At 38.1% G+C, this 24,353-nt stretch overlaps 3 protein-coding genes across 3 annotated transcripts; 1 reads left to right on the top strand and 2 right to left on the bottom strand.

The window, feature by feature from the left end:
* The first annotated feature begins 435 nt into the window (after positions 1-435).
* Positions 436-7,747, top strand: tmem43 (transmembrane protein 43). The gene is made up of 12 exons (XM_015053371.1): positions 436-570; positions 1,621-1,767; positions 1,848-1,982; positions 2,822-2,916; positions 2,994-3,043; positions 3,135-3,204; positions 3,274-3,344; positions 4,101-4,228; positions 4,332-4,406; positions 5,238-5,339; positions 5,451-5,568; positions 6,313-7,747. The coding sequence occupies exons 1-12, from the start codon at positions 553-555 to the stop codon at positions 6,513-6,515; spliced, it is 1,212 nt and encodes a 403-aa protein (XP_014908857.1). The 5' UTR covers positions 436-552; the 3' UTR covers positions 6,516-7,747.
* Positions 7,748-7,870: 123 nt separating this feature from the next.
* On the bottom strand, positions 7,871-13,201 carry LOC106960333 (transforming protein RhoA). The gene is made up of 5 exons (XM_015053380.1): positions 13,083-13,201; positions 12,022-12,179; positions 10,356-10,476; positions 9,976-10,106; positions 7,871-8,607 (listed from the first exon to the last, which is right to left on the bottom strand). The coding sequence occupies exons 2-5, from the start codon at positions 12,175-12,177 to the stop codon at positions 8,434-8,436; spliced, it is 582 nt and encodes a 193-aa protein (XP_014908866.1). The 5' UTR covers positions 12,178-12,179; positions 13,083-13,201; the 3' UTR covers positions 7,871-8,433.
* Positions 13,202-15,961: 2,760 nt separating this feature from the next.
* On the bottom strand, positions 15,962-21,148 carry cishb (cytokine inducible SH2-containing protein b). The gene is made up of 3 exons (XM_015053378.1): positions 20,917-21,148; positions 19,269-19,413; positions 15,962-17,766 (listed from the first exon to the last, which is right to left on the bottom strand). The coding sequence occupies exons 2-3, from the start codon at positions 19,399-19,401 to the stop codon at positions 17,264-17,266; spliced, it is 636 nt and encodes a 211-aa protein (XP_014908864.1). The 5' UTR covers positions 19,402-19,413; positions 20,917-21,148; the 3' UTR covers positions 15,962-17,263.
* Between the last annotated feature and the right edge of the window lie 3,205 nt (positions 21,149-24,353).

Genomic DNA, 24,353 nt, shown 5'->3' with positions numbered 1-24,353 from the left:
CACAGTGGTTGGTAGAGAAGTCCTTTTTTGTTTTTATAAGAAGAGTGGTCAAATATGCATTTATGCCAGAAGTTTGATGATGGCAAGAAAAAGTGTGTTCTTTCTATTAGGTGGTAGGTGTATATTTGGTCTTCAGTCTTAAATTGTAAAAGTAGAAAGTCATGCTGGTTGGAGGTAGAATACTGTGTATTCTATCATCTTTTTAATCAAACATGTCAAATTAATTAAAAATTTTCTGCTTATCTTTATAATTAACTGCAAACTGACTAGTTGACAATTTTTTTTCCGAACGTGAAACGAAGACTACATTACCCATGATTCTCGATGTCGTGTCATCTGTGCAGTTACGCTCGCGGTTTTTACCAAACGGCCCGCATGCCTGGGCGGGAGCTGAGATTAAACATTTCTATGTGACTCCGCCTTTCCTGGGCTGAAAGCGGGACACTCCGGGCCAATGTGACAGCGAACCCTGGCAGGCGAGCTGTTTGCCTGTACGTCAGTTTGCTAACATTTTTGTGATTCCTGCTTGCAGAGTTGACCAAAATCAAAGAAATGTCTTCAGAGCAGACAGTGAGTGATATAATTTACACGACTTTAGTTTCGCTTCATAGAGAGTATTTTTATTGTTGCTACTACTTTATACAGTTTTAGCAGTTATGCTTCCTGTCCCTTGATTTAAGCATTTAACTCGAAGTTATCTTTTAGCATTTATCTCACAGTTAGTAGAGATCAACTATGTGTGTGCTCGTAACATGGTAGAACTGTGGTAGAATATTAAGGTAAATGTTATGAAAAACCTGAGACATTTCTTGTAGGAAGTGATGAAGGTGTGTCAGCTATTGACGCCCAAACACCAAATTTAGACACAGTCGAATACTTTCGTTCACTTCTATCGACTCCATATTGTCTGTATAATATCAAAGTTGTAACTGACCCACTTAGAATGAATTTGCGACTCCCTTCAACTTCATTTGGTGCATTTGTTTTAAAATATACACATACTAATATTTAAATAATGTGTGATAATTTAATTAAAACTGTTATACAGTAGATAAAAGCGTAGCAGCTGCGTCTAATTATATTGATGCTTTAAGATATAAAACATTCCATGGTGCAAAGAAGCATTCAGCTTCAATACCCCTCAAATTTCTAACAAGTTTTGCAGAAAACTGCAAAACTGCTGAAACACGGTAATCCGTTGAATTAAGGCTTAAAACCCACCTGTTTAGAGTTGCCTTTGATTAGTACTAAGTGAAACATTGATCAACATATTTGATGTGTCTTTTGTCGATTATTTTGGTGACATTTGATTAAAAAAAGTTATGTTTATTGCTTAGTTTCGTAATTGATGACTGTAAAGCACTTTGCCTTGTTAAAATGTGTTGAATAAATAAACTCTAAGGTTTGATTGGTTGACGTTAGTTTATAATTGTCCATAATAGAGTTGGTGGTGCAACAGAAATACTAAAAAAAAAGAAAAGACATTCTTAAATCATTAATCACAATTAATTCTGTGTTTCATAAATATTTACTACTGCCAAATTCAGTTTTTACTTTATATGTTTATGTCCTATAGTTTTATTAAACTTTCAGCTGTGTCTTTTTTATACTTTTTTTTAGTTTTCAGGACCAGAGCCTGACCAACACAGACGTGTAACTGTTAAATCAAATCCTGGATTTCTGGAGCGTCTGAGTGAAACGGCAGGAGGAACAGTCGTCGGTGTTGGTCTGTTTTTCCTCTCCATCTACATTCTCTTCACTAATGAGGTGAGAAACAGTCTCTGAGCGAGAAAACAGTCGTTTTGAGGACAGAATAAAGAAGAGGTTTCTATTGTTTCTCTCCTCAGGGTCGAGCTTTGCAAACGGCCTGTTCTCTGGATGAAGGTCTCTCTCAGGTGAAGTCGCTGGACTCTTATCCAATCCTCGACCTGCAGAACAACAACCGCTTAGTTCATCTATCTGCACAGCTGCAAACCCTGACGGTAGGCTGTCGTCGTTTAAAATCTGCACACTTCAGAAGCTTCATTTTGGTTATTGTGATCCAAACTCATAGCTGGACCAGAGAAAATTGTTAAAACAGAAATCTGTGGTAATTAGTATGCAACAAATTGCAAATGAAAATGGAGGTTTGGACGCTGGGCGACCATCTGCCACGACCAAATAGGGGTTTGAGAAGACAAAGCAGAATGCACAGGAAGAAACAGAAGAACTGATGTAGGGTTATTTTCAATCATCTCCATGAAAGTAAAAGGTTTATAGCAGAAGAGAGAGGACTATGAGTCGATGGCAGCATTATCTCAGGCGATGCCGTAATCCGGGAGGCACTGCAGGCAAAACAAAATGCCAGACCAGGTGTAGCTTCTATGAAGAGTGAAATAATTGAGAGAAAACATGAAATGATGCAAATTGGTGAGTGGTACAAGAAGAACGTGAGAAAAAATAGTCAGTTATTCAAAGTTTACTTGTATTAGCACTCTTGCCTCTAATTTTGGTCACATTTTACGATTATTGAAACCAACCAGAGAAAAATACTAATAAAAACCTATTCCATTAATGGCTGTCATAAGCTAATTATTTCACTTAATAAGGAAAGAGACTAATTTTGTCTGTGAAGCTGCATATAATTCAATAAATAGATGTGCAGTAATCAAAGAGTATATGAAAACATTGAGGGAAAAATATACAATAGCTGTCACAGAAATTTATTTTTAATGTAAATGGACTTTTTTTTGGGTAGATTCCTTATTTAGTCTAATGTGTTCTTAGCTTTTCTTCCTGCCATGTGGTTTTGATGGGCTGAATCTGATTTATTCCTGCCCAGCCCCTCCATGACCCCAGCTACAGGGTGGTGGTCCAGGCCGTGAAGCTGCGGCGGCAGGTGGAGATGTACCAGTGGGTGGAGCTTAGTGAGAGCAGGTATGTCCGCTCCCTGCAGCTCAGACTGAGAAAAAGTTTTAGAAAGCAGCAAAACCTTGACCCTGAAATAATTTCAGGGATTACAAAGAGAACGGAGAAACCAAGACTGAGACGACCTACACCTACAGTGAGTTTGGTTTTATTATTTTAGCGCTCATCTGTTGTTTTTGCATCAACTCAACCAGCTTGTGGTGACAAACCATGGTTTATTTCTCTAGACACGGAGTGGAAATCAGAGGTGGTCAACAGTCGTAACTTCGATAAGGAAATCGGCCACCAGAACCCGAGGTACTGAAAATGTTTGGAAGATGATTCGCTTATGTGCTGCACGGTTTTAACTCAGCTGCTGGTTCACAGCGCCATGCCGGTGGAGAGTGTGACAGTGGTGGCTCAGGAAGTCCGAGTGGGACCTTTGATTCTGTCCAAAGGTATTTTTGAAAATCTGTCAGTAGCTTTGCTTCCATTTCTCAAATCTTTGTATTTTGCTAATGTCAAAAAAATAAAAATAAAAAAAAATTCGCAATTGCTGTTTTTCCATAAAATAAGAAATTAAAATCACAGGTGAATCAGCTTGTTTACATGATTAGTCATTTACTATCATGGCAGTGACAAATGTAAACAGTTACATGAGATATAGTGATAATTCAGCCATCATTATCTGTCAGTCATCAGAGGAGACGTTGGCGTCTTGTTCAGCTGTTGGGAGTGACAAACCCTTCATACTTGTTAGCGGCTACTTATGCAGCGTTTTGGGAAAATTGTAGTCAGTGATTTTATAGAAGAGCTTTGGATTCAACACATTCAAACTTTTTATGAACTGCGTGATGTTGTGAGCACTCTAGTGGAGCCAGTTGCACATTGCACAAAAAACAGAAAACATTGTCTTCCTGCTGTCTTCTTCTTTGAGGTTTTCACCAGTAGTAACGTCCAGCTGTTGATCACGTGACTCATATGATGCGAAAAAAATGTTTCCATCTTGAAACGGTCGAAAAGCCACTTCATCAAAGCACAAAAACTTTTTATCACAAAACAAGAGTTGTTTTCTGAAATTGGTGGCTTTCCACTAAACAAATTTATTTTCATAATTTCAAATTGTGAAATCTAATCTGTAATGAAAATGCAGCTAACGATGCTCTCCTCAAATTTAATTGATGTTAGTTTTGATTTTGATGGTTCCTCCTCAGGCCTGGTGGAGCGGATCAACGACTTCCAGACTCTCAGACTGAAGGATCTCTCAGCCTTTGTTGTGGATCCTTTCCTCTCCGTCCATGATGATTACTTCTATCACACTCAGTTCCCGCTCCGGCCACAGGTCAGCCCCCACAGCTTCTCACAGTATCCAGGTTCCACTTATTGATTTTGATCAGACATGTGTTTTTATTATTATTATTATTAGTTTCTTTTTATTTGATCAGGTCGGGGACGTCCGAGTGAGGTTCTCCTTTGCTGGACTGAGTGGTGAGAACAGTCACCTCGGCCCGCCGCTAACTGTAGGTGGTCCATTAATAATAATATTAATATATCAGTAAGTGTAAAAGAGAATAATTATATTTTTTTACTACCACAGATGTCTGCTTAAAAAACAACAACAACAAAACAAGCATCTGTTTCTACATATTATTTCCAAATGTTGAAATATTTCATAGAGAAATACTTCTGGGATCAGGCGAGACTTTAAACTGTTGGTCTTTATTTTATTTATTTTTTATTAATTTATTTTTGTTTTTATTCATTAAAAATAATGAATGGAGTTTATCTACCAAAAATAAAAGTCCTCATCCATCCATAAGTATATTACATATAAACATATAATAATTCTACATAAAAAAGAAAATAAGAAACTCAAACATTTTCATCCTTCAGTTTTCCTATTTTTACAGTCAGAAAATATGATCAAAATCCATATTTTCTTTTCTTTTTTCCCTCTCTGACTAAATATACTTCAGCTGAAGTTTGAATTAAAAATGAATTTAAGATTATGCTTCTGCAATAGTAGATTGTTTTATTTTAAAGCTATTTTCACACATCTTTACCTGCAGTGCCAAAACATGTGATGGATGTTGTTAGAAATATTTTTATTAAATTATATGGAAAGTTCCTATTCATTAGTTGCAGAAACAAATTGATATCCCTATAATTTATATATATATTAATTAATTTAAGATTTTGTCACCACAGTGACTCATGTTTTGATTCCCTGCAGAAAGTCAGCGTAGAGAAAATGTTTAGTTGAAACAACAAATCCGATAAGAAGCCATGAATGTGATGGTGTTTGGGCTTGTTTGGATGGTCAGTATTGACAGTATTTAAACGTTTTCCAGGTGAGCATCGTAGCCATGCAGAGAGGAGAGAAATTGGTGCCCTTTAAGACGAAATCTGGAGACTTTCTGGAAATCATCTACCTGGAGGAGCTCACTGCACAGGTCGGTGTGGATTTACGTTTGTTTCTTTTGGTTTAAAATCTTAATATTTCCCTCCTTTATTCTGTAATGTTGTGTGTTTCCTAACTAATGCAGCTGCGTTTTAATTTGCAGGAAGTGTTTGCCAAGGAGCATCAGTACAACACAATGAAGACGTGGGGCCTGAGGGCTGCAGGCTGGTTCCTCATGTTTGTTAGTATTCAGCTGACCACCCGCATCCTCTACACTCTGGGTAAATCAACGTTAACACTGCAGGCCTTGACGTTCAATTCACATTTTTTATTTGTTATAATTATTTTTTCCTTTATTTTGAGTGGTTGTTCATATTAGTATTATTATTAAACCTACGATGACGAATTATCACCGTTGCTGCTGGGGGAGGGAAAAGAGGAGTGAATTTTTGCCAAAAACCTTATAGTTGCAGATATTTTTTAATGAGGAGGAAATTTCAAGTCAAAAATTTTCAACTTTTGAAACTCCATGAAATTTCCTTTTTCTTGAAAATGTTTGAGATTAATCTCAAATTTTCTGAGTTGTTTCGTGAAAATGTACTTTTTTTTTTCTGTTTACAATACTCCATAAATTAACCTGACTGCAGTGAGATTTCTGTTAAAGGTTTCCGTCCTGCAAAGCGACTTGCGTAATCACAACTTTCTGCATTTGTTTACATCCTGACTTACCGCATCTGACTTCTTCTGGTGAAAAATTATGAATCGTGTCTCACATCAGTGACATAAAGCCTCATAAACTGCGACATGATCATTCAGACTGCAAATGCTTTGAAAACAATTGGATACGTATCCAAATTACAACCACATATGGAAGTGGCATAGATCAGACTTTTGGGGTGAAAAGATGAGAATTGGGCAGAAGCGGCGTATTTTCGGTCTCGCTCGTCTGCTGTGTGAACGTAGCCTGGGCGTATCAAACAGGAACTCATCCCATGTATGTTTTTGTCGCTCCGTTTCACTTGCAGTGGATTGGGTTCCTCTCCTCAGAGATCTGGTGTCTTTCGGCCTGAAGATCTTCGCCCTGTGCCTCTCCTGCTCGCTGTCTCTCCTCGTCATTGGAGTCGGTTGGCTTTTCTACAGGCCGTTGGTGGCGGCCGGTCTGGGAGCCCTCGCTCTGCTTCCAGTGTTTCTGGCTCGTTCAGGCCTTCCCCAGAAGAAGAACGAATGACTATCGCAGTGACGATTCGACCTGGGTTCAGCTTGACTGCAGCTGTGCAGCAGAAAACTCAGACAATGTTACACAGCTACAACTCCAAAACTTCAAAATGAGTCTCACAGAAGCAGACGGAGGAGTTTGTTGCCTTCACTGATCATTAATCTGCGACATGAAGCATATTACTCTGCCAAGTAAGACGGGCCCTGCTTTATTTTGAGTGTCAACACATCTCAGCTGGGAGGTGTTTAGTTATTTCACTTGGTGGTGGATGGGTTAGGGTTAGGGTTAGGAAAAACATATTAAAGTTTCCTCCAGACATACTGATAATGTTACGGTTTGTTTAGAGGATTTACTTTGTGTTGCTTTTCAACTGGCTCACATGCAGAATATCTATGAAAACATGGGACAAAGATACTAAATGTTTACACTCGGATGCCACATTTATAAGTTGAATTGTTTTCAGGGATGGGATTAGATTAGTTCATGTCTGTGTTTATGGAAGTTGGTCTTATAATTAAGTTTGTGTGTCTTTTCAAGATGCAGAATTTTTCTTGAATCATAAAACATAGATGGTACAATTTTCCATTTTTCTAGCTCACATAAACCTGGAAGTTCTTTAAATCAAAAGCTTTACCATATTTTTTTAGTTTCTCTGGTGCAGGTCTGATAATCAGGGAAGAAATTAGTCTTCAAAAGTAAGCGTCTCCATTTGCATCTATGTAGCAAAATGTGAAACGTTACTTTGTGTGCTTGTTGACTGCCTAATTTATAAACTGCAAAAATGTAATGGAGGGGGAAAAAACAACTTGAAGTAAACGATGGGCACAATTCAGTTCACTTGTAAACATTGCATGTTGAATAAATCCAGTGATAACAGACCTGAACAGATTGTTCAGGTCCGTTATCAGTGCAATGTACCAATACTGGCTGCAAGGAGGATAAAACAAACAAAAACAAAAAGCAGGCGCTAATTTTGTCCACCAGGGAGCACTGACAAGTTTATTATTTCAAACTGTTAACATCCTGATTGATACATATAATTTATATCCTACTACGTCGTTCCAGGGCTTATCAAAAGTTGCTTCCACAGAAATTAGTCCCTAGTCAGGCTCCACAGACGAGACAAAAAGCTAAAGGAGTGGCTTGTATAAATCTCTAATGCCCAGCGTATCTCCTATGTGCACCTCTTGCACTATGGCTGAACCAGAAATCCTGACCAACATTGAAACGGAAAAAAAAAAAAACACCCCAAACTGGCCAACAGTTAAAGTTTTAACCCAAGAAAACAAAACAAATCCACCTGAAGCCGGCGTTACATTTAAGTTCTGGTCCTCAATCAGTGTGTCTCAGTCAAGTCAAGCAAATTATCAAGATTCTTACAAAGTAATTTATTACACAAAACACTTGTGTTTTTAGCAAAACCAGTTTCCAGTATAATAGTGTGCATTGGATCACAATGCACAGAGGATTGTTTTTAATATTAGGAGGCGCGCCGCCGGGTTTAGACTGGCTGCGTGCCTCGGTTTGTTGGAATAGTTAAAGGACTACAGGTCACAGTGTGCAGGTTCTTCACCCTAGTTGGCTGTGAACACATTCCTCAGATCAGCAGGCAGGGCTTAAGCACTTAACTGTAGTTGGCAAGTATGACACAACAGCACCCCGGGGTGACCTTTACAATTACATACAACATGTTTAAGGAGCTTTCATTATGGCAAATTTTACTCATGTTAAAAGTACAAAAAAGTATTTTCCATAACCTTAAAGTTGAATACTGATGACCTGACTACTTTTGCTTAAGACAAAACAGTAGAAGCGTTACACCTTTAGTAAAAACAGGGGAGAGCAGTCTTTGTGTGTGTTTATCTGGGGGTGGGGTTGACCTAATTCTCCTTCTTCTACCCCCTGCAGGAAGCAGTCCTCATGCCCCAGTTTACAGTAGGACGCATTTATTGCTCTTCTTTCCCCGCCTGGCCTGTAGTGCAGCCCTGGTGGCCATCTCGAACACTTCCCTCACGCCATCCTTTGTTTTTGCAGAGCACTCCATGTATCCGAAGGCACCGATCCTGTTGGCCATATCCCGGCCATCTTCTGGTTTCACGGGTTCCTGCAGAAAGGGGAGAACAGAGCGGCTTTTAGGAAAACCGACAGCTGATGTGAAGGGAAAAAAAAGGATATAAAAAATGAACATGCACCAAGAAGTTGATTGATGACTGAACCAGCTGGTATTCAGTCTAATAAGCCCTGATCAGTGACCTGCTGGCCAGATTGAATCCAATCTTATTCCACTGAAAAAACACACCATACTAAACACTCAGGCTGCACAGAAAAACCTCTTCAGTAAAGATGCTGCTACTGACTGAAGGAGCAATTTAAAGTGTTAAACAATGATCTAAGAAGCTGTTAAATGTCTTTTCTATAATATGTCAAAATGTCTCGACTATTTAAGGTGATGAAATGCGAAAGAAAGTTTCAACAAATAAGTCTGAACAACAAAGTTCCACTTCCTGTCTGTCATGGAATATCCTGGATTTGGGAATGTTGGCAGGCTTTTTGAAATCTCAGCGTTAAAGGAGACCTATTATGTAAAATTCACATTTTACATGTTTTCATGCTTCTGTTTGGGTCTCGGGTGCTTCTAAAAATGACCCAGTGCTTTAAAAAAAACTCACCTGGCCAGCTGTGTTCTGCCAATAAGTTCAAGTTTTTTGGTGTATGGAAAAAGAGCTGTCTCAAAATCCTCCTGATTGTTAAAACAATACGTCGTTGCCTAGTAACCCCAGCCGAACCCAGCTGGTTGCCTAGGAAACCAGGCGGAGCTCCAGGATGTTTGGTCAGCTGGTTTTACAGCTGTTTGTGCTGTACAATGGCTGCTAGAAGAGACAAGTGTTTTGTTGTTGAAACCACTTGCTGCATTCTTGTTGGTTGTTCAGGAGGCTCCATTTCTGCTTTTCAAAGATGTATGGTTGTATAATGGTCCATCTGTCTGCAGCCATTTCCACGTGCGACTGTAAACTTTGAGTTGGGGGGCGTGGTCAGCAGCAGCTTATTATGATTTAAAGTGACAAAACGCCATAAAACAGGTCAAAACAGGTAGAACAGAGCAGATTAAAATCTCATCTAAGAATAATTTTGTGCAAAAATGTAGTGAAATGTTTTGCATAGCCCATAGTCTTATCCTAACCTAACCTATTAAAGGAAGCATAATCGATCCCTTTTAAGGTAAGAATCGACATTCTCTTGGCATTTGGAGAGCGTTTTGTAACACTATCCATAGGACCAGACAATATACTGTCTTACTCAGTGTGTGTGTGCAGTATTGCATCCCCTCTGGAATGGACTATATGTTGGCTACTGCAGTCTAAGAATAATCAATTCATGCTTTGGATCCCAATAATACATTCAACCAGTTGGAGTCTGACTGCAGTAGATGCCAAAACCTGTCAGACGACATGAACAGATCTTTCTGGTTTACCTGCTTCATTTTAGCTAGCTCCCTCCGAGTGTGATCATCGTTACGCAAATCCTTTTTATTTCCCACCAGTATGATGGGAACGTTGGGGCAGAAGTGTTTCACCTCAGGGGTCCACTTCTCAGGGATGTTCTCTGAGTAAAGGGACAGCAGACACCAGCAGTCAGATCAAAGACACAACTGGAGCAAGAAGCATCATCACACAAAAAGAATGCACTGAAAAGAAACAAAAACCCTTTCAACTCTGGGGTTTTACTCACGAGGGCACAATGTACTTAATAAGTGTAACTTCTTCTGGATAAGAACACTCAAATTATAAAAATCTATTGCTGGAAAATTAGATCATAAACCACAACATTCACAGAATCCCGGTTTTAACTCACCAAGACTGTCTGGGCTGTCGATGGAGAAGCACATGAGTATGACATCAGTGTCTGGATAAGAGAGTGGGCGGAGTCGGTCATAGTCCTCTTGACCTGCTGTGTCCCAGAGCGCTAATTCAACCTGCAAGGAGTTTAACGTTATCAGCCGACCCCAAGCATTGAAGCTATGCATGTGTTTAAAAGCTCACAATGGTCATAAAGGTATACTATTTTACTCTGAACATTATGCATCTCTCATTCCTTTGCTCAAAATGGTCTCTGAATATTTCTAGCTCTTGATTGACAGTGTAGAAAAACAAATACAAATTAAAAACAAACTTCTGTTAAAGAGCCCAAGTGTCAAACTGTTTCTAATTTACATCAGGCCTATATGTGGTTAAACTGAGTATGTTTAACTTAAGCTTATATTGAGAGATGTGGTAAATGAAGCGCTTTTCATTTTGACCACTCAAAGCACTTTTCACCCATTTGCACTCACAAACACACACGTTTATGCACAACTGGGGGCCCAGGGCACATCGTGTGGCAGAAGGAAGCTGGAATCGAACCTACAACCTTCTGATTGCAAGACTCTCTCTACCCACACAGCCACAGTCGCCCCCCAGATGCACCAACACCAGATGATTTTATGTTCAACTGGTCCTAATCGATAATCTACTGGGCAAAACTAAAAATCCCCATCTTTTTCCAGGCAGTGAATGCATCATACATGTACATAAGCTCTACCAGGTCACTGAGTCTTCACTGTTGAAGTTAAATCAGCTGCTGAAAGATGATGCAACAGCCCTAGGTATCAGTGAGGTGTTAAAAAAAAAAAATAAGGACTAAAGTCGACTTTTTCTTCAGGCAGGACGACAGGAAGTTGGGCGTCAGCTGGAAGTATTACAGTCGAGTTACTCCGTTTTATCCTTTTCAAGAGTCCAATTCTGTCAGAGGAGAAACACGCAGGAGTAGGAAATGTCTCTTGTGAATATCACAGTTAAGGTAAGTGTCCTCTAACTCTAAAGGGAATATAAACAGGATGCTATTTGAAATGCTAACCTTAATAACCATGCTAAAGACATGTTAGGATGCTAAAGACAGCTTAGAAATGGAAACTCTACGTATTTTGTTATTGCTTTGTAGTAATAGTAGATTCCTGTTTATCTTTAGAGCTAACACACAGCGTGACTTCGCTTCTGTCCTGATATAAATAATAAACATTTGATTATGACAGAAAGGATGCTTAAGACTCATTTAAAGTGATAGTAAATTCATTTAACATTTCCTCTCAAAAATATAATTGGATGACACCTATTTGAAAAAGCGAATATCTTATGATATGGTGCACTCTAAACTTTTAAGTGTGGGATCAAAAACACAAACAATGAGATATGCTGTTTTTTCCTTATAGGAAGGTTTTATTTATAAATACCTAAAATAACATTTTACCATATTTGTAGAATTTCATCTATGTAGAACGAGAGAGCTCTGTAACTTTAGCCAGTTTTAAGGAATAGCTTTTTTTTTCTTTTTTTTTTTACTATTTTGCTGTTGTTTATAGTGCATAATGACATTTCTATTATTTGTGAATGGGAGAAGCAGAAGAGATCTGACCAGCCGTCACCTGCTGAAACCTAATAAAATGCTGTTTGACTGAAATGTGGAAGAGGAAAACAATCCCTACCTGTTTTCCGTCAACTTCAATGTCAGCGACGTAGTTCTCAAACACTGTGGGCACATAGACTTCAGGAAACTGGTCCTTGCTGAACACAATGAGCAGGCAGGTCTTCCCACAGGCTCCATCTCCCACTATAACCAGCTTTTTCCTAATTGCTGCCATCGCTTGAGAAAAGAGGGCATGAAAAACAAAGAACAACGGATGTCAGTCACAGTACCAGAGGTTGTTATCTGTCTTTAACAGGGCGGGTCATTTTATTATGCAACTTTCTGGCCCCGCTGCGCCCGTGAGCACATCGCAGGTTCAGCTGTGTTGACACAACCCAAGCCCCGACTAAAACCAACACCCGGGGCGAACATCCTGACTTTCTGTCACTGCATCATGACGGCTGAAAATACTCTGCATCAAATACAACAAATAACAATGATAGGCATAGAAGCGACTATCTACAACTATCTGATTGATGTCGGACTTATTACTTTTTAGCCAAATTAGAGATCTCTTCTTTCCCGATTATACATTTCCGCTGCGACTGTGTTAGCCACCCCGGCATCAGGCTCGGTTAATTATTCCTTTTGACCTACTTTGTCGTAAATTACTGACCCACCTTTTCGCGAATCGTTGCAGAGCTTTATGACCTGGATAAGACCAGGCTAAAATAATTATCTGTTTACAAAAGACTTAATGTTAGCTGCGGAGGCTAACTAGCTACGACAGGATGTAGCCTAGAAGCAAAGTTTTTATATTATCTTTACAATTCAGAAGGACTGTAGGGTTTATAAAAGCAATTCTGAAACAACACTCTATTAGTAGGATCGTTCTATGAGCTAAATAAACACAATTTGCTCTAAAGTCGCATACCGGCACGGCTAGCTGGCTAACAAGAATTAGCTTGGCAGAACGGAAGTCAAGACGAGTTTTATCGTTCCATTAGCTAGGTGGCTAACACTGGCAAAGAGTCGGTAGAAAATCTACTTCAAAAAATAAACCTACTACATTAAACTGTAAATAATAAACCCAGTGAAAAAGATATAAGTATATTTTGTTTGTAGGCATGATGAACTTACGTAGTGATTGGTTAGAAGATTGTTGAACTGAAGTCAAAGTAGCGCTTTGTTAGCCTCGGTTGTCTGCTGCTGATGCTAGAGGATTAACAGGAGGGAAGTGAGGGGGTGGGGACAACTAAACAGTTCAAAACTGACTACATGCACGGTGATGTATCTATATACATCAATATTATGACCTATCAATATATATCCGGGTTGATTATCTACATTTTATGTAGTCGATATGGATGTTTTGTGTGTGCGTTTTAGCTTTAGAAATAGATAATCAACCAGGATTACTGCAAGAAGACATAAGAAAACAACTACTGATGAACGAGATAGACACAGACAGACAGACAGACAGACAGACAGATAGATAGATAGATAGATAGATAGATAGATAGATAGATAGTATAAAAATGATTCAAACTGGACACCAATTTTGTTTAGTAATTCTTCAGAGTAGGAAACATAAGAGTACATGTTATTCAGATAAATGTTGAATAGTCTATTTGTACAATGGGAACTGTGACAAATAAGTCTGAATGAGGACCCAAGCACAGTGAAGAAGACAGTGAGGAAGGTTAAAAAAATTAACATCTCCAAAACTCAGCAAAGAGGACCATCTTTGGGTCAACAAGTCTCCATAGCAATCATTAGATGGTGAGCTCGAGGTCCAGTGCTCTTCAATTTTTAGACGTGTCCCTGGTTCAACATGCCTAAATCAAATGGCTGGATTATATCCTCAGGATGCCGTCCTGCTAATGACTTGCATGTGTTGAAGCAGAGACACATCTAAAGATCTCAGGACACTTGCCCTTTTGGGCTAGGTTTGAAGGTGTTCAAGAAAAAAAAAATACTCAAAGTGTGCTTAACTTTATTGGGACTTTGAGGATAAGACCAGCCTTTTACAAGGTTAATCTAATCATGAAGCATATCATGTCTACTGTGAAGTATGGTGGAGGATCTGTGATCAAACCTTTTAAAAATGCCAGGGAATGTTAAATACAAATCGGCCTTTTCCAGAAAACTAGAAATGAGTCATCACTGGGCTTTTGTCCAATTCAAAACAGAAATATAGAGAGCAGATAAAGGACTTTCTCCGGGGTTATAGAAGTTAACACTGGTAAACTTGTAAAAATAGAACTAATTTGTATAGTCAACAAATATAATAGACTATAAAGATAGATCTTTCAGATATTTTTGTTGTGAGCTTTTACTACTGCAATAAAATATGAATTTATTGAAATCTGTTATAATAATAAAGGTTAACATTTATATGTTGAAATTTTTACTCTTACATCTAATGTAGTCTTTTACCATACATCAAATAAAACATGTGGATTTAGGAACATTTTTAGTTGAAGAATTGGTAAAAAAAAAGAAAAAAAAAAGAACAGCAACAGGAAATGTGATGTTCTTTTTATAAGCTGTACTCAGTCTTTTCAGATCCCATAATTGTTTAAAAAAAGAGGAAAAGATATTGAAGTAGAAATAATTATTTTTCAATTCTCAGTTGGTGTAGCAGCGCACTAATAGCTGCAGCTTTTATTCTAATCCTGATAAGAGGCTTTCACAGTGTTGTTCAGCTGCAACTCGTGGAAACCAACTCAGATGCGTTTCCATGAAAACCTCTCATTCATCTGCGCAGTGTAGTGGCCAGCCATTGACAAGGAAGGACATTTTTTTCTTCTCTGAAATCCAAATGATGATGCCCTTCTGAGAATTAGCAAAAAAAAAAAAAGTCTCTTCACATACTTTCTTTATCTTCTGCAGTTCTTTGTTAAAGTGGCCTTGGTTATATGAAAATGAAAGAAAAATTCTGTTTCCCATCTAAAAAGGAACATATTAAGAATACATGCTACTTATATTATGTCCTTTATTTGGATAGTAAAAATATAAATTACTGCTGGAAATCAAATCATTTTAGTAGCATCATGACTTTACTTACAGTCCTTTGCAAATGTGAATAATTCCAGGTGTTTTCTTGTACATAAATGTCACTACAACAGAAAGTGGTGTATAATTATGAAATTGAAGGGGAATAATGCAATTAATTAATTAATTAATTAATTAATTAAATTTTTTTTTACAAAAATAAATCTCAAATGTGTGTTAACGGGCAGTAGTATTCAGCTCCCTCTGGGCCAACCCACCGTAAAGTCATCTCTTAGTGTAACTGCAGTATTTTGGGGTATGTCCTATCAGCTTTGCACATCGAAAATCTAACATTTTCATTTTCTCTCTTTCTTTGTAGTAAAGCAGCTCAAGTTCAATTTAGACTGCATGAGCCACTTTGACTTTGAGTAATTTTAACACATTACTGGTTACATAAATAGGGTTGTTGTTTAGCTGGAAGGCGAACCACCAGCCTCGTCTCAAGTGTTTTTCAGCTAAAAGGTTTTATCACAGAATGTTTCCTTTATTCCCTTTCCCCCCCTATCAATCTTTCCATGTTCCAGCTTCTGCTTGGAATGAAGAAAATCAACCTCACTTCATGACGCTGCCAATCAATAACAAAAAAAAATATTACAATAGACATGTGGTCAACATCAATAGATTATACATGCAACAGAATTTTCCATAATCCAGAACCGCACAGAATTCTGGGGGATGTAGGCAGATGAAATGCTTTAGTCGCTGAAATCAACTAATGCACTCGCTCTTTGGTTACCTAGCAACTCACTCACTCTTCTGTTACCTAGCAACAACCTGCTGAGTAACCAACAAAATTTTGGCACTAATTAAAAACAAAGAAACAACAGGGGGAGTGAAAGAATAAAATGAGTACAACAGCTGGAGAAGGAGTTGTGGATAAAACAGGGAAGGTCACACCACCAGTCTGGCAGTATTTCAGATATTTAAAACAAAACATTTAAATAATTAGTGATGTTAACTGATATGAAATGTTTTATATTGAGATACCGTCCAGGCCTAATGCTGCCACCACCATGCCAGAGGTGTGATGTGTTCAGGGTAATGTGTAATGTTAGTTTCCCACCACACGTCGCCAAAAAGACATTTTTAAATCCCACTTTACCAGGACACATTCTTCCACATGTTAGCTGTGTCCCTCATGTGGTTTGTGGTAAACTGCTGAAGGGACATCTCTCAGTTTTCTTTCAATAATAACTTTATTCTTCCAACTCTTCCAGATTTTCAGACAGATTATCCCACCCGAGCTGTGGATCTGTTTAGCGTTTCGATGGGGTTTCAGTTTTGCCATACTCTTTTCTCCCTGACTGTGTGACGTTTCAAGGTTGAAATATTGTTTTTATAACCTAATTCTGCGTTATGCTTCTCAAACAACTTTCTCCCTGCCCTGTTTGTTCACTAATGCTCTCTAATAAATCCCTGAGGCCTTCACAGAACAGCCGAAGCTACACTGAAATTAGATTACACATAGATGGATTATTCTATTACCTAAGTAGGTGACTTGTACAAGTGGCTGCAATAGATCTTTATTGGAATATCAGAGCACGTGTGCAGGCCATTGTTTTAAAGCTTTTTATTTGTAATTTATTTATCTTTTTAAAATGAAACATCATTTTCATTCCACTTCATAATTGTGTGCTACTTTATGCTGGTTTTAGCTTAAAATCCCAATAAAATACATTAAATTAGATAATGGGACAAAATGTGAAAAAGTTCAGGGGTAGAAATATTTTTGCAAAAGAACTGCATGTCCAACAGAAACAAGACGTAAATTATCCTCAGTCCTGAATTTGTTCAGTTTTGCAGCACATATTTACCACACACTGCACTGACAAAAACATGACCATCACTCATTTTTAACCTTCTTCTCCAGCGTTAAAGTGATTAAAGTTCTTCAAACCCAAAGACTCAGCTAATTTGGTTTATTCTGTAAAGCTACCTCTGCCTCATTGCCAACCATTTAAAATCCACAGGTTTTCTTTTGCAGCTCAGAATAAAACATATTGGCATTCACTGCAGGTTTCACAGTCGCTAAGGTAAACATAGAAATCGGTTTTGGGAAAAGCTGCTGTGCTGGAGTAAGCCCAAACTCATTTATGTGAAGTAACGTTGCGGTTTCTTGTTCTTGGACCATCTCTGTCTTCTCTCCCTGTGCTCCAGTGAATCTGATGCAGGATCCTAACTCAGCTCCACATCCACAGTCATGGACAGGAATCCCAACAGTGCTCCTGTATCTTTGTCCCTCTGCGTCCGCCGGGCTGCTGTCTTCATATGAAGAAAGGGTAGTTCTGCAGGAAACGCAGCAGCGGCTTTGGGAGGGGCAGCTGGTCGGTGCAGTTTGTGTGTTTGTTGATGGTGAGGCGTGCCAGGTGCTGCAGAGAAGGAAAATCCTGCTGCACGTTGTGCAACGGATGCAGAAGCTTAAGAGGAACGCCGCTGTCTTTAGCCGCGCGCTGCACTGGGTCCGGCTTGGTTTGGGGCCGGACGGACTCCTGGTCCTGCGCCGTCTGGCCTGAGGCGGTGTAGTGCTGGACCAGGCTCGGAACATCTGGGAAAGCCTGTAGGTGAGGCAACTGGGGCGACGTGGAGTCCAGCCAGAAGCTGCCTCTGCTGTACTCGATGCGCACACTGGTGGGCCCGCAGCGGGTCTTTACCGAAAGGGCCAGCATGTACTGAGGGTGGCTGCTGTCCCTCACCAGGAATGTCCCTTCAGACTTGGACTGGAGAACTTCCCGAGCTTGGCTCGCTGAGATAGAACCCCAGTACCAACCTGGAGAATGGAAAATAGTGTAAACGTCAGCTTCTGTCTTTTTAGACAAGACTAGTTTGTATCAACACTAATTGTGTTACTTCAACTGATACAAACACTAAATGTGTTTTAGTCTGTTTTACAGAGGCAGCTTTAAGAACAAGACCCCTCCACACATTTACATATGAGCAGGTCGAGTAATAATTCACTGCATTTACTCAGTTACATTTACTTTTAGTAACTCTTTGGAAGAGAAATACTTTTAGGAGTACTTTCACAACATTGTAAATTTTCTTTTACTTGAGTAACTTCATTATGAAGTTTTACTTAAGTAAAACTTTGATACTCTACTGACTGTCACTAACTTCACTGAATGAAGTGACTCAGAAACATTCAGCAGACAGAAACACACCTACAGTTTTTGTTAAAGTTTCATAAAAAAATTCATTTGAAAAAAAATGTTTCTGATGTTGTAACAATGTTATTTATACAAATAATTTTTATTTTAGTCCTTAAGATACCAACATTTCAAAATAACTTTATATTTTTGTCTGTCTGATGAGGTAATTTTTAAACATTGATTAATGTTTTGATCAGTTACTCAGTACTTGAGTGACCTTTCTAACCAAATACTTTTTTACGTTTACTTGTAAAAGTAGTGCTTTTTTTTACTCGAGTACAATGTTGGATACTCTACCCACCTTCACATACGGGTAGGAAATGTGTTGAAAAATGGGTCCCATAAGGGATTTTCCATTTGGCATCATGTAAGGTTTGGGTCTCTGGCAAACCCAGAAGGTTTTAGGAAATTACAATTTTCCTAAATGTTCATTGTAAGCATTTCTAGAAATGTTTCCATCTGTCAAGTGAAGTTTATTTTCATAGCACGTTTCAGCAACAAGGCAGTTCAAAATGTTTTCATCCTTTACATCATGAAAACACAATACAGTAACCAATCATGAAACAGCATTTTCTTGAATGCCATCATCAAAATGATCAAGTCAACATACATCAAACATGGTGATCAATGTTCCAGTTATTATGAATCAAATGAAGCTCTAAACCGGTTTTAGGCTTGATTTGAAGGATTTCTGTGTTTTGGCAGTTTTGAGGTTCTCTGGAAGTTTGTCCCAGATGAGTGGAGAATAGCAGCGGAATGCTGTTTCTCCATGTTTGGTTCTGATTCTAAGGATAGCGAGTAGAAAGAAACCATCCATTTTAAGTTCACAAATACCTAAAATGCTGTACAGTTTTCGGTATTGCATACTTAAAAGACTAGTTACGGTAGCTGCGTTGCCATCTGCATGTGACGATGTAATATAGTCACTGAAATACACCAAAAACAAAGAAACGTGTGTGGAAACGTAGTGGTGAGGTTCAGTTTTTCTATTTTTTTCCTAAAATATCTACTTGAGACCAAGCTAAATTCCATATGTGACCTAAATACACATTTGCTGTGACCCTCATCGTACGTAACATAAATGATGTGAGTTGGTGTCTTTCTGATCCAGCTGTTGGTTTACCTGAGGTCTGCAGATACTGGAAATTGGTGGTGATGCATTGGAGGTCCTGTGCCGGGTTCCAGGCTGGAGGCAAGGGTTGTGGGTAGCAGGAACTTTGCGGCTGATGCAAAATGGTCGCTGCACGGGCAACCATCACGGCCTGACACTGGATCAGAGCCGGAAATATAAAAGTTAGCATCAAGAATCGACTTTCACAGGTGAGTTATTGTTCTGCAGGTTTATTTTCAATCATCCAAGACTGAATCGTGCTATGACTGCTCTAGGGCAGAGGTCTGCAACCTTTATTCCCCTAGTTCGGATAAATAAAACTAATTTAGAGCCACAAATGTTACACCAACTTTACGAAATAGAGCAACTATAATTTTTGATAAATATCTACAATGAGCACAATTTCATTTCTACTTTTAGGCTTATAAAATGTTTGCATTTTCTTTTATTATTTCAGAAAATTTATATTGCGCACACACAGTTTCCAACCTAATGGCAAAAGAAAGAAAACTAGATCTAAACATATTGATGTTAATTTTAGTACTATCCTGGATTTCAGTGCAATTAGTCTGTGAAATAAACTGCATTGGCAATTATGTCTATATCTAAAAGAGTTAGCTGATTATTTATTATTGTTAGCCAAACTGAAAAAAACTGCTTGCAGCTCGGAGCTGCAGGTTGCAGACGCTGCTTCAGTACTGGGGCTCCTGAAAGCTTTTAACCCATCAAATCATACACAAAAAGCTTTTAACCCATCAAATCATACGCAAACTTGTGATCCACAAAGTAGATGGATGAAGTAAGCAATATGTGAGCACATGGTAGTGGTAGCATTGTGCTGAGGGTTTGTTTGCAGTCATTTCTAATGTTGGATTTCACAAAACAGACAGGGAAATGAAAAAGAAGGATGCAAAAGCTTCAAGTTCATCTCTACATTGTTATGAAATTGACACAGTTAGGCGGTCCAACAGGGCAAACACATTATAGTTGCTCTTAATAAGCTGAAAACTAATCAAAATGTCCAGACTTTGCTTAAAAGTTTTGTCTATGCTGAGCAAACCAGGCAATTTAAATAAATGTTGCCATCTCGGTTAAGAAAACTGATCAAATATCAAGAAAAACAAAAAAATCTGAACAGAGGCTTGTTGGTGGTTACAAAGGCGTGCAGTTTATTTTGCCTAAGGAAGTTTATTCAAATAATATAAATACTGGAACTGTATGTAAAATTATTGTTGCAAAGTCCCCCATAAGTTCAAACTTGTTCGGCCAGTTCTTATTTCCTAAAATAACCGGAGCTTTATCTAAAGTGTTTCTTTAAGACTGATTCAATTAAATTATTAAAGCTTGAAATGTTCACTGCCATAATGAGATTATGTAAATTTCTGATCTAAATTAAATTAAGAACAAATAAATAGTGTCCTGAAATCACCCAGAGCGCATGTTATTGTATGTTTCCGTCAGAAAGCACGATAATAATGTCAAATAGATTGATAATGTGTTCATTCAGAAATAAATATTTATTTATTTTGGAATCCACAGGAAAGAGGGAAACAATGCATGAATAAAAAACAATGAATAAAAAACAAATAACAGCAACTACAGCACATGCATTACGCTCAAACGTCCATAATTACTGAATATATATTTGAAATAAACTTACCAGAAATCAAGGAGAAAGAAAATAATTTCCACCACTAAAAAAAACAACAACCTAAATCCAGTGAATAAACGTCTTAGTGGTTCCAGCAGTCTGGACAGGAGAAGCTCCTCTGCTTAAATGAGAGCACAGCTGCAGAGTGAGCTCTGTGGAAAGTGCTGCTGCACAGTCAGACAGCAGCTCGGTTCAGCTGGAGGTTCCCGGGAATCCGTTTCTAGGAAAGGTTTAGCGTTTCAGCGTTGTGGCGCTCCGTGAAGCAAACACAAACACACACACACCGCTTCCTGCGCAAATGTCAACATAAAGATACAGACGCGATCAGGAAGATTTATGCCAAAAACTCACGACTAGTAAAGATACTGATAGACTCCATCTGACAGAGAGGAAGGTATGGAATACCGAGAGTGCCCCTTATTACTAAAGTAATACATCATTAAATAACGATTTATGTATGTTAATGTAAACATAAGGGCTGTATGGCGGCTCAGGCTTGGGTCTTTCTTCATCAAGTTTGCATGTTCCCCATGTGCTCTTTTCAGGTACTTCACATCTTGGCTAATTGCTTTCTCTAAATTGTTGTTAGTTATGATTGCATGGTTATTTGTCCTGTGTGTATTTGCATAATAATATGCAATTTTGCTGAATCACCATCAACAAGCTCTGCATGCAGGATTGTGTGTTTTCTTTAGACATCTTAGGCATTTTACTATAAAGAATCAGCAACTAACAAACAAACAAATAAAAATACATAGTGTTATGCACACAACCATGAAATGTTTTTGAAAAAGCATAAACACTTTTAGAGAAATCTTCTTTAATTATAGTTTATACATATAATTTTTTATACAGCTGAATAACAACAACATATTTAATTTATAATACTTTCAGACCTCCATAGATAGTTTAGATCTGAGTCTCTATTGCATCAGGAAAAACTTTGCTTTCAGCTCAGGATTGCATCCATCCATCCATCCATCCATCCATCCATCCATCCATCCATCCATCCATCCATCCATCAATCCATCCATCCATCCATCCATCCATCCATTTTCTGCCACTTATCCGGGGTCGGGTCGCGGGGGCAGCAGCTTCAGAAGGGAGGCCCAGACTTCCCTCTCCCCACCACTTCTTCCAGCTCCTCCGGGGAACCCCAAGACGTTCCCAGGATTGTAGATTGTTTAAAATTAGTAATCCAGTGTATTGGGGTTTGTAATATGTAATAATGTATTTGTTATTTATGCTGCAGCTTTGATAATATAATCAAAGATAATATTATGTCTGGAGTTTAAAACGGTTTCTGTTTCTCAGGATTTGCCTGAATGAAGGTACCTGCAGATTTAACCAGGACTGCTTTCTGTTTTGTTGCTTTTACTTTGAAGTCTGCCAGTACTGCTTCCTGTAATATTTGTAACTTGATCTGGATGAAATGTCGCCTGCTGTTCTCCAGTTCAGTGAAAACAGAAACACAAACACTGGCAGTTTTAATTATATCATGACACTCTTAACTTCAGTTTTAAAGCTTTTAGGCTGATATTTTTCGGTTTTTTTTTTTTTTTTTTTTTTTAGAAACTCAGTAGAATTTATTTAATATTAGTTGACTTGTTTGTAAAAAAAAAAAAAAATGCTTTGGTGCCTTATCAGATTTCATAATTATTTCACTATCATCTTTCAGTGAGTGATTGTTACTTGAAAGTCCTGCTTGAGGTGCAGCTCCTGTTTTCTTGGAATCAACTCCTTATCTCGAGTCAGCCCGTTTTCTAAGATTCATCTTAACCCGGCCCGTATTTCCAATGTATTGAGATAATGACCACTTGAAAAGCTGCTGTTCAGCCCTAAACTCTGTTTCCAAGAAGAAATGTTCACATCAGGCGTGTTTCCCGTGAGGCATGAAAGCAGCACAGCGCATGGCTTCTGGGTAGAGTGGCTTCTTGGAAAACACAGGCTACCCCGTGACCCTGCTGCTGCTGCTCTCCAAGTGACTGTGGGATATCACTTACACACATGCAGTCAGGAAGAAGTCAGCGAAAACACACACACACACACTGGGAAATACAGAAAATGTTTTATTTTATGACCATGTAAAACAAGAAGTTTCATTTAAATGTTAAATTTTGATTGGAGGAGCTGATAATGTAGTTTCTGATTTTAATGCAGATATGCTACATCGCAGTGTCAGAATAGCACAGAGAACGTGACAGAAAATCCATCTTAAAGCAGAGATTTCACAGCAATTTCTCGCTGCTTTTTATGACCTCGATAAAATTAAAATTAAGCTGTAAAAATAAGTTTTAACAAGATTTGAATCCTTTAAATCCAGTACACTGAAAAAACACAATCTTATCAATTATTTTTGGTCTGGTGGAAACATTTTAGTACAATTGAAATAAGACAAAACAGATTTATAAGTAACTTTTTAGCAAAAAAATAAATAAAATAAAAATAGGAGCTAGTTTTAAGTCACTAACTTAAGTCAAAGTTATAAGTGAAAGAACCTGCCAGTGGAACAAAACATTTTCCCATATTTTAAATAAAAATAATCTGCCAGTAAATCTAACACTTTTACATCAATATTAAGGAATTTTTCATTTAAACAAGAAGCTATTTCTTGCTGAAAAGTTAATTATATCTGAGTATTTTAAATGTTCCAAGATATTTGCACTACAAACTAGACCAAAAATTATTTGGTAGGAGTTTGTGTTTTCGCATTAAAACAAATCACATTTACATCACAGGAAAAATGCTCCAAAAATGTAAAATTGTTTGCAAAACGATGTTAAAAATATGAGCTTCAGGTTGGTTTTCTGGGGGTTAAAGTAAGAGAAGAGAATAAATTATTTCAGCAAAGAAATAGAAAGAAGTTTTGGGGAAAAATAGAGAAACCTCCTATGCAAGGTTTTCATTTTAATCAGATCGTTTATCCCAAATTTTCATAATAGAATCTCTGATTAGTTTAAAGAAATCTCAGTAGATTTTTTTAGTCTTTAAAGAACAAAGCTGGAAACCACTGTTTGTGGCGCGCCGTCATCTTGTGAAACATCACCATGTCACTGTGACCTGGTTCTCTTTGCTGCTTTTTTTCCAGGACCTCACTGGTTTTTCCAACTGGAAGAATCCCACTGGACCTGACCCACATCAGTGTGTGCCCATTAATTGAGAACAACCTGAAAAGTGTGTGTTGAAAACAGGAGGTCTGGGGTTTAAAAATGAATATTAGCCTTCAACAGCGCTGAAATCTTTTAACCAGAATCCGCAACAGTTTGCGATCTTTTTTATGCCTTCCTGAAATTAAAATGTAGATTTGTTTTATGATTTTAATGCTGATCAGCTGTTAAGTAAACAATTTAATTCACATGCTGCAGATAGAAGCTTCTGGATTTTGGAAATCACTGCATCATTTCTTGTCATGGTTTCTGCACAGTCTGCTACCAAGATAAATTAAT

Source organism: Poecilia latipinna, unplaced genomic scaffold (genome assembly GCF_001443285.1).
Source record: "Poecilia latipinna isolate Pla-1442-1.1 unplaced genomic scaffold, P_latipinna-1.0 Scaffold1177, whole genome shotgun sequence".
Classification (NCBI taxonomy): Eukaryota; Metazoa; Chordata; class Actinopteri; order Cyprinodontiformes; family Poeciliidae; genus Poecilia; species Poecilia latipinna.
This window is presented reverse-complemented; position numbering and strand designations above follow the sequence as displayed.